Source organism: Polistes canadensis, unplaced genomic scaffold (genome assembly GCF_001313835.1).
Source record: "Polistes canadensis isolate GaletaPanama2010 unplaced genomic scaffold, ASM131383v1 scaffold_175, whole genome shotgun sequence".
Classification (NCBI taxonomy): domain Eukaryota; kingdom Metazoa; phylum Arthropoda; class Insecta; order Hymenoptera; family Vespidae; genus Polistes; species Polistes canadensis.
In genome coordinates this window covers 12,429-22,675 of record NW_014569722.1, presented here as the reverse complement: position 1 = coordinate 22,675, position 10,247 = coordinate 12,429, and the positions used below count along the sequence as shown (strand labels likewise).

General features: G+C 29.7%; 1 protein-coding gene across 1 annotated transcript in view; it reads right to left on the bottom strand.

Moving 5' to 3' along the window:
- Positions 1–5,743: 5,743 nt before the first annotated feature.
- Positions 5,744–10,247, bottom strand: part of LOC106789291 (E3 ubiquitin-protein ligase MARCH3-like) — a 7,334-nt gene continuing 2,830 nt past the window's right edge. The window contains exons 2-4 of the mRNA XM_014753379.1: positions 6,405–6,530; positions 6,142–6,263; positions 5,744–6,003 (exon numbers count right to left, since the gene is read on the bottom strand). Of these exons, the coding sequence (XP_014608865.1) occupies positions 5,798–6,003; positions 6,142–6,263; positions 6,405–6,530 (454 nt within the window). The 3' untranslated portion in view covers positions 5,744–5,797. The remainder of the gene's footprint in view (positions 6,004–6,141; positions 6,264–6,404; positions 6,531–10,247) is intronic.

The following is a 10,247-nucleotide window of genomic DNA, read 5'->3' as shown; positions in this document are numbered from 1 at the left end:
TTTAGTTCTATAATCGATCTAAAAACGTGAGAAGGTAACAAAAAAATATTCTGTTGATCGAACACAAAAGGCGTGGTGGGCGGGGCGAAGGGGGAGAGTTGGTGGTTCCTCATAGAGTGGTTCGAATATCAATCTTGATCGTTTATTGATTTCTCTGGGTAGAAGGGAAGTTGGTGGACCTGCTGATAAAAGATCAGAACGGATCAACGTAAGAAAAGTGAGATTAGCGACTATATATAGACTTCTTAATCGACGACAGCGGTGTCCTTAAGTAAGTGCAAAAAAATAAGCTCTTTCATCTTTCCAGCCTCTATGACAAAAGATTTCTTTTTCTTCATCTTTCTTACTATTTCTCTCTCTCTCTCTCTCTCTCTCTCTCTCATTTTCTCTCTTTCATTTTATTTCTTTTTCTATCTCATCATCGTCGTCGCTTAAAATCCTACCGCGAACTCGAATTTATTATTCTCTCTATCCTCGACTAAAAAAAAAAAAATAAAAAAAGAAAATGAGGAAGAGTAAGATAAAGATATAAGAGAGTGAGAGAGATATAGATAGAACTTAGCTCGGTACGGATAAAGATAAGTTTCAATTTCTTGGTAGATTAATAACCTCGACTCGGTTGGCGTTTTCATGTTGCTCGCCGAGATGCTCATAATTTGGTTCTCGTACTCTTGAAAGGATTCCGTGGTAGGTCGAAAGAGTTCTGGATCTACGATAAGTTGAACGTTCACCGTGCTTTTCCACCATCTGTACCAAGGCAATAATTGATCCTGAAATAGACAAATTGATCGTTCAAACATTGTGTAAACGAATTTCATCTCAATAGGATTATATACGTATCTATCATCCTTTTTTTTCTTTGTTTATATAAAGATATCCGTAAGATTTATTATTTTGCGATATCGTTGATACAAATATATAGATATGATTTCTTTTCTTTTTTTTCTACATTTTTATTATTCTACATAACAAATATACGTGAAATAAATTTTCAACTAATTTTCAATCTTTTATCACTTTATATTTTTTTAAGAGAGAGATTAATATAAAATTAATTTTTTTTCTTTTTATATCATACGTGACCGACGTTTGTTCTTTCAATAGAACCACGTGGGCCATCTGTGACAGGTGTTACTATATTATTTTTTTATACTTTATCTTGTTTTTTTTTTAAGTTTTCTTGCTATTGTGTGTCTCTTTTTTTCTCGTTTTTAAATATTATTTAATATAAAATTTGTGAATTATTCAACGGGACAAATAAATGTTAATAAATCATCCGTCAGTTGTTTCACTTTTTTTTATCTGTTTAAAGAAAAAAAACAGGAATAGTAATCCCAATGTTTCGATACGAAATACAATCGTAGATCGAACGTGTGAGACTTTCTAATGCATATATATAGAGAAAATAAATTTGATTCGATAAGGGCTTTACTCTGAGACTCTCGACAAGCATTGGTGACAGTTTTCAAACTCACCTAAGTTTTTCTTTTATTCTTCTTATATTTCGTTTTATCTTATTTTCAAAGTTATTGTTAGAATTTTCTATTGAAACGAATCTGTCATACGTGAAATTTGTCAACGTTATATTTTCTTATGCGTGCGAATATTTACACAATTTATATATTAAATATTAAATATCTGTATATTTTGAAATAAAACACACACATATTTACTATTAAATATTATTTTTCTGATCAATGTAATCGTTAATTAATATTTTGCTATTATTTGCCCACTCTATTTAGCTCTCAGTACCAATCGTATAAAATTAAATTAGAAATGAATTTTATGAAATACGAGCTATCAAATTCTAGCATCAAATTAATCTAGATAATTAATTAATTTTGTCCAGTCAATGTCGAATATAATTTTGTAATACGTACGTAATACAGATTAACAAATATAATAGTTAAATGGTAAGATTTAACGCGTCGTGATAATTATTTAACTGAAACGGATGGAAAATTTTGTTATACACGGTGAACGATTAAAATTATATAGGAAGGGATCGAAAGATATATTTGTATTTTTTAAATCCTAGGTATTTAATTCTTCAGCTTGTTTTTTGTGAAGAGTGAGAGAATGAGAAAAAGAGAGAAAGAGAATTTCAGTGTTCATAGAGCTTCCACTTTTCGCTACTTCTTCGATAGACATCTGGCACGGATGTCTCTCGTGTTTCTTTTCGACCTAGGGAAAGTACGTGTCGTAATGCGTTTCTTCCGGTTCGTTCGGTCGATGCTGACTCGGCGCATTTCAGCATTTTACTCACCTGTTTCATCTTTACACTGCACTCGGTTGCACTCTGCTTGCAAGAGCGATAGAGAGAAACAGATTGAGATAACTAAATTTATTGTTCTAGAATGTGAATCTTTTAAGAATGACAAAAAGAATATATTTTACATAAATATTAAATGTATAAATAATATATAAAAGAGTTAATTAATGTTTATATGAGTATAAATTAAAATATATAAATATATTATTAATTATAAATATATAATATAAACGTGTGTAAATATATAAATGTGTGGTTGCATTAAATATGTATTATATAAGTTTACGAGAATTAATATAAAATTATATTTAATGTAATTTTTCTTTATGTGTATATTAATTGTATTTTTAAGTGTTCATGCATTGGTACTTATGATTTATTTTCTATACAGCCATAATTGAAGATTTCAATTATTTTATTTGTTTATTTAATTTTATATGAACGAATCAATAAATAATTACGACGATAAAAAAAAATCATTGAAAAAAAAGTAATACTATTACATTATAGAAAACTATTGGACTTATTCTCGTATATTTATAGAATTTGAGATATTTGAACGCCAAACTAAAGATTATATTGAATAGCACGTAGTTGAATGTAAAGCAAGGAGTAAAACATAAATCTCGCTATCTGAATGAAGAAAATCGAAACACATAAACGTAAACCACATAAGGGATTGAGTAAAATGTTAAAAGAGGATTGGTTAATATAAGGATAGGACAGAGAGATAGAAAATTTAAAGCTGACCAACTTATAGTTTTTGTCCTAAGAAAATCGAAATATTCCACGATTGAGAAATAACATTTCTTAAGGGATTCTTTAACATAAATAAAGATTATTGTTACGTTCATTTCAAAGGATATCATATGTTCGTTTATTTCATTCGAGATTATTATTTGCTTATTTGTTTATTCAAACATTGACAAGAATTACCCATTGTTACATGACCAGAATCAAAATATTGAAAGATAAAGATAAAATTAATATAATACTGATTAATAAAATAATATATATAAATATAAATTAATAAATTAATAATAATAAATATGAATTGGTTATCTCTATGTATTATATATACACGAATTAGATCAATTTCACGATGATAAAATATTATTTTTATTTTTATTTTTATTTTTATTTTTCTCACATTCATTATTAGTTCACGTCATGAATATATGTAACTTCAGAAATAGTTTCATAATATGTATGTGTGTATGTTTTATGTGTGTGAGCGATAAAAGAACAAGAGAATGTTTTGATCTTTTTAGATAAAAGGATAAACAAACCGTATCATCTGATTTTTCTCTTGAAGAGGTGATCTTAGGTCAGAAATGGATACAGATCATATTTATGTGAATAAGTGTGAGAGAGAACGATGATGTAAAGAAAGAAAGATATACATGAGTGTTTGAAAGGTAACAGAAGGAAGGACAGTACTCGTTAGGATATGGTTACATACGCATCGTGATTATAAGTAAAGATCGTACTTTAGAATATTAATTAGTTTAATTGAAACATTTATTTTATAATTCATTCCTACTAATAATATATATTTTACATGTTTTTATTAAAGTGATTTTACAATTTCTATTTGATCTATTGATTCGATATAAATATTAAATAAGTTGTTAATTATTTTAATATAAAGTATATATCGATAGATATATTAATACAAATGATTAGTTACATTATCTTTTGACAATCACTATATGAAAAGAATCTTTTTTTTTAAAAGTGAATATATAAAGTTGTATGGAAAAGTGGAAAGGAGATAGATTAGGATGTTAGGTAGAGCATACGATACCATTAAAAGTATTGCCTAGTGCAGATCGTGGATATAAGTTGTGAATAAATTTTTGCAAAGAAAAAAAAAAAACGAAAACGACGACGATCTCACGAGAAGGGCGGGTGGGGGAGGGGGAGGGGGAAAAGTATACGACAGAAAAGAGGAAAACGAGAAGTTCGCGAATTGCCATCTGGAAATAGTTATATCTAGGAAAACTCGCGAAAAATATTACGTGTTTCCGTATTCGTGTCAACGATATGAAATACAACATTGGTATAGTGAGTGAGTGAACGAATAAAAAGAAGAAAAAAAGAAAATGAAATAGAAGAAGCAGAAGAAGAAAAAGAAGAAGAAGAAGAAGAAGAAATGGTAAGTTGAGAGAAATCGTCGGCAGAAAATTCGTTCGATCGATTTTGGACGTAGACTTAACGACTTCTTGGAACGGTTCGGTGATTAGAGAAAGAGAAGGGAAAACTTTTACAATTTCGGAAGTATTCTAATCGAAAAAATAAAACTAACACTTTTCAAGACATTAATTACCATTAAGGTATTCTACTTTATTGATTTTATTTCAAACGTTCGTATTATTTCTAATGATTAATTGCAATAAATGTATCACAGAAAATACAAGGAGTTAAACAAAAAATTGTTTTACTGGAGAAAAAAAATTGATATTGGTTCGTCAATAAAATTAGAATATTTTGTTATTCATTTCAAGATATAAATTTTCAGTCATGGGGGTTGTTCAAAAAGTATCGATTTTTTCAAATATCCATTAAACGAAAAAATATAATATTTTTCAATTGAGTTAAATGACACCCGTTGCATAATAAATAATTTTTTATTTGATTTTTATTTAAACAAAAAAATTGCTGAATATTATTCTATTTATTTTCTATTCAATATCATCTCATCATTATACTATTATTATTATTATTATTATTATTATTATAATTATTATCAAAGACCTATCTAAATGTAAAGCATATAGAAAGGCTTTGTTAACTTTAGTATGTTAGAATTATGTTAAAGTTCTGACAGGTAACTCTCGAGCATATTTATACGACAAGACCATAGAGAGCATCTACGATCCTTTACTGTGGCCTGTTCTTCGTCTTTCTCTTTTACACGATATCCTCGAGGTAAACCCTTAAGAAAAAGTATGGAGGACTTGTGTCAAGAGAAGGAAGTAAAAGTAGCTCGATCTCTAAGGACTTCTTTTAGGATCTTGATAAATTACTGGCTATATAACGTTTTTACGATATAAAGGATTACCAGTGTTGGCTGTTGATGATTATATTCGTTCCTTCGTTTTTTTAATTTGTTGATTTTGCTTAATGAATTCATTATGAGTTTGAATATACCGAGTAAACTCATTAATTATGATACAAAGAGCTATAATAATTTTTCTTCGGGCTGGAGAGGGGTAGGAGGGGAGGGGGGTAGGAGGGCGGATTGGAGGGAAAGTAAATTAACATTTTTTATATTATAATTTATTTTCTATTTATTTCCTTTTCGTTTTCATTCTCATTTTTTTTTTTTTTTCTTTTTTTTTTTATATTCCTTTTCTTTCCCTGACTTTTTAAATATTTCAATATAAAACTAACAAGAAGTATATATATAGCTTTTCTAAATAAGAGCTAAAAGTAATATGACAAAAAGCGTTGTGTATAGAGTTTCGTAGTCTTGCAAGTTATTCAAGAGATAGGAAAAAAGAAAAAAAAAATGAACTTTCAGTCTCTCAACGTGGTAAAATTATAAGATGGACCTTTCGTTAAAGTTATAAAGTACGTGGATAAAATGGGACTTACCTTTCCGAGAAGATAAACCGTCATGATGTAACCTAATATCACGATGCCGAGAAAAAGCCATATGACTGCTCTTGTCCATAACTTGGAAATACCAATTTTCTTACCTTCGATAATAAAGTAATGCATACCTATGATGACATTGGGAGGGGTAAAAAAAAAAAAGGGAAACAAAGATGTAATTAAATTATATTCTTAATGAAATCGTTAATTAAAATCTTATAGGAATGTATTCATTATCGATTATGTTATTTTATACGATAACTCACCCCAAAGACATACGATTATCAAACCAATCATGACGACGGTAAGTAAGGTAAATATTAGAAGATCGGATTGGACGTTTCGTCGATTACGGGGATGAGTAATCCATATTCTCAATGACTCGGGCCTGAAGGTTCCCATAAAAGTGATAACTATGCAGGTGGAACAGCACATTGGGTTCTGACCAGTTAAGCGAATCCATATTATATCCTTAACGATCGGAACGACTAATCGTTTCTAATTAATATAACGCGTCATGGGTTCGTACCAGTTGTAACGAAGCGTTTCTACGGCGTTATATTGATAGTGACACAATTCGCAATAACTTCGACAGGATTGATTCAACCATTTTTCCAAGCACGATAAGTGGACGTGGGCTAATGTTCCTTTGCACCTAGATTCAATTCAAAATAATTTTCTTAATGATTATTCATAGATATTTTATCGATTGTATTGAACAAGCACATTTTCGTTTGTATTTAATTTAAAAGTAAATGAAGAGAAACAAAAAGTAGTGATTAAAAAAATATCGTGTAAATTAATTGTTAAATATTAAATTGATCCAAAAATTTTTTGATAAAAACCACACGTACTTTTTCCTATTACTCAAATAATTCATTTCTAAAGCTTTAAAGAGTTCAATATATTTCGAGTATATATATATATATATACACTCCAGCTCGTAAAAAATAGTGGAAGTGAGATTCGACTTTGTAGGAGGTCTCTCAACGAATTTTCTCTCGGAAGAATCTTTACAACTCTGTCGCCCGAGTCTTTTATTGTCCTGGAAAGTCTTTTCGCTTCATAGGTCGGGTCGAGTACATCTTCGAAATGTACGTAATTTTTTTTCTAGACTTTTCCAAAAATGCTTAAAACACTACTACCTCCATAGAAATTTTCTGTCATACTTCTCGTGAATAGTTGAACCCTCGTGAATTCTACGGTTCTTTAGAAATTTTTCAAGTATCACCATTTCTATACATCTTTTTTAACTACTCATACATCATGTAGGCATAATAATAATAATAATAATAATAATAATAACAATAATAGTAATAATAATAATAATAATAGTAATAAAATAAAAATAAAAATATAGAATATCGATGAACAAATATTTCAATTTGATAGTCTAAATTATTATTTTCTCTCGTTTTCTTTTTCCAGTACATTCGAATAGATCGAAGATATAAAGCAAAGATGAAAAGATTGAAATTTCCAAGTCGTGTCGAAATATCGTAGTATTCTCTCTCTCTCTCTCTCTCTTTCTCTCTATCTCTCTTTCTTTCTCTATCTATCTTTCTCTACGGTTCACCTCGTAATTTCTCACGGCTTTCCGTGATACCGTTCGCGACAGGTTTTACAAATCATTCGACTGTTTACGTCTTTGCACCGTTCTCGAGTTCTTCCACTATGTTACAGACCTTTCCTCTGTCTATTTCTCTTGACTTTCTCCCCATTTTTCGTATATATATGTATATGTATATATGTGTGTGAAAAGGAAGAAAGCGAAGTAGTAGGTAGCATTTGCACTCTTTTCACTTCACGCCCCTCGACTTACATTCTCGTCAAATTTTCTTCCTACGGATTTGTAAGAGACGTTCAACCCGACTGACTCGTTTGCACGCACACGAACATTTCATTTTCAAGAAAGGTCGCGCGAGCCGACGTTTCATTTTCGGCAAAAAAGGTTCTGACGAATTCACGCTACGATACAATTTTCTCCTTCTCCCGACATTTGTTCTCTCTTTCTTATTCTTCTTTTTTTCATTCATGTCTTGTTCAAGGAATTCTCTAGAAATCGATTTTATTCGTCTCTGATAACACATTTACGTTTATCCTTACGTGTGTGTATTCCTTCTAGTCGTACAATCCCTCCTTATCTTTATTTAATTTTCGTTTGGAATTTTTATAAAAAAAAAAAAAAAGAAAAAAAAGTACAAGTTTTTATTATTCTTCGTTGGAAACACGATAAAGATTGTATATATTTTTATAGGAACGATAATGAAAATGTTAATTATTAATATACGCTAATGTATTCATTTAGTTCGAATAATTATTATTTTTTAGCTTTTCCTCTTTTAACGTAACTTTTTTTTTTTCTCTTACTCCTTGTGGGGGGAAATATATACTTTTTCTTTTCCTACATTTTTTTTTTAACATTTTATTGTAATACCTACTATACGTATATATTCAGAGTCGGTACATCGGCGCAAAACATCTATCTACGCGTTAGACATTGTCTTTCGTACCTTGTAACATATATTTTACTAAAAATACCTCTGCAAACTGGCAGATCCGCGGTGCAACCGAACAAAAAATGAGTAGGTAAGGGAAAGAAAATTTATGCGCATTACTGTGTGTAGGTTTTCACGAAAGAATGTATTCCGTTAACAAAAAGAGAAAAGTTAGATAAAGTGGAACGCGTTCATTTAAAAAACAAGGGAAAAGTAGGAGGAAAGCTACTGATTAAAAACAAAATATTTATATATATATAATAATGAGAAAGAATTTATCGAGAATCCAAGGGAAATAATTTAAAAGTTAAGTTTCAGAGAGAATATAGTATCGATTTAACGACTATGGTAATAACTAAAACGTGTTTTCCCTTCTTTTCTTCTTTGTTGTTTTTTTGTTCTCCCCAGGTATACATTTTTCAGTAGAAAATCCAGCAATTATATTTGGTGCTGTAAAATAGAATGAAAAAAAAAAAAGAAAAAAAAAAGAAGAATAAAAAAGAAAAAAAAAAGAAGTATGTTAACGGCCCAAACTGGACATGGTGCCAATCAGCGTGAAAAATAGTACACTTCGTTTATCGTCTTCTCTCTCCCACTTAGAAAAAAAATCATATTTTTGTTGATTACATTCTTGTATTTTTTTTCGGCACACCACAGAATTTTATATTTTCAAATATATATATATTCGTAGTCCTCAAATATCATGAACTTTTCTACGTTGATTGGTAAATCGGCATACGCGTTTGGAAACATTTATCCCGTTCCTAAAATTTATTTCGAATTTATCCTATCTTCTTCTACTTCTTCTCTCTCTTTTTTTCTTTTTTTTTTTAAATTTTTTTTCCTCGTTATTTTTGTTTCGGTTATGCGGAAAAAAAAGCTCGCGCGTTCATCCTAGGTTCGCCATTGTCTTGTTATATCCAGTTTTCAGATTGTTCTGGTTGGCGATGCACAGTATGCCAGGAAATTCAAATTATTCTGCCAACGTGGAACATGATATAAGCATTATTAGATGAGAAATAATACAGACAATGGAATTTTCATGTATTTGTTACTTCCACGCTAACCTTTTAGAAAAATCTTCACGCGTTGAATAATCATCATGGATTTAATTTGTTGTCTCTTTGATTTGTGTGTGTGTGTGAATAAATATATATCCATTTCTCTTATTTATCTTTCTTTTCTTCCGTATCATTTTATTTTTTTCTTTATAAAAAAAAAAAGAAAAGGGAACACCAATACTATCAGACTTATACTGCCTGCCAATTGATGTCTCGTTAACGACAATGTTTTTTATATTAGTTGAAATGAACGCGAAAAATCGTTTGCGACGTATTAACGAGAATTTTTATATCGGAGAAAATTTAATCGGAAAAATTTATTACGTCGATAGGGTAAAAAAAAAAAAAAAGAGTGTATCGCGACAAATAAATGCGATAACGTTTACAGTATCGTTATCTCTTTTGTGAAATATATAATAATAAGAAGAAAAAAAGGAAAAAAAGAAAGAAAGAAAGAAAATAAATACGAATGAATGAATATCGAAATTTTTGTTGGTAGAAAATTTGAATCTAGTAGTAAATCCAAGGTTCGTCGTAAAGGGTAACACACACACACACCTAAAGCGGCTGCGTAAAATCGATTTCGAGTTAGAACTTTAAATCGAAGTTGCCTCATTAAACGTCGTTGCGAATATGGGCTATGAATTTCGATGAACGGGACAGAATTAAAGCCGCATGTTAACGCGAGTGAGTTCGGTGCTTAAACTTTGAAGAAAATCAATCGGAACGTTTGTTGAAAGTCAACATTTCATCTATATTAATATCTATAAAGGTAATATTATATTCTCTATAATATTATTATTATTATTATTA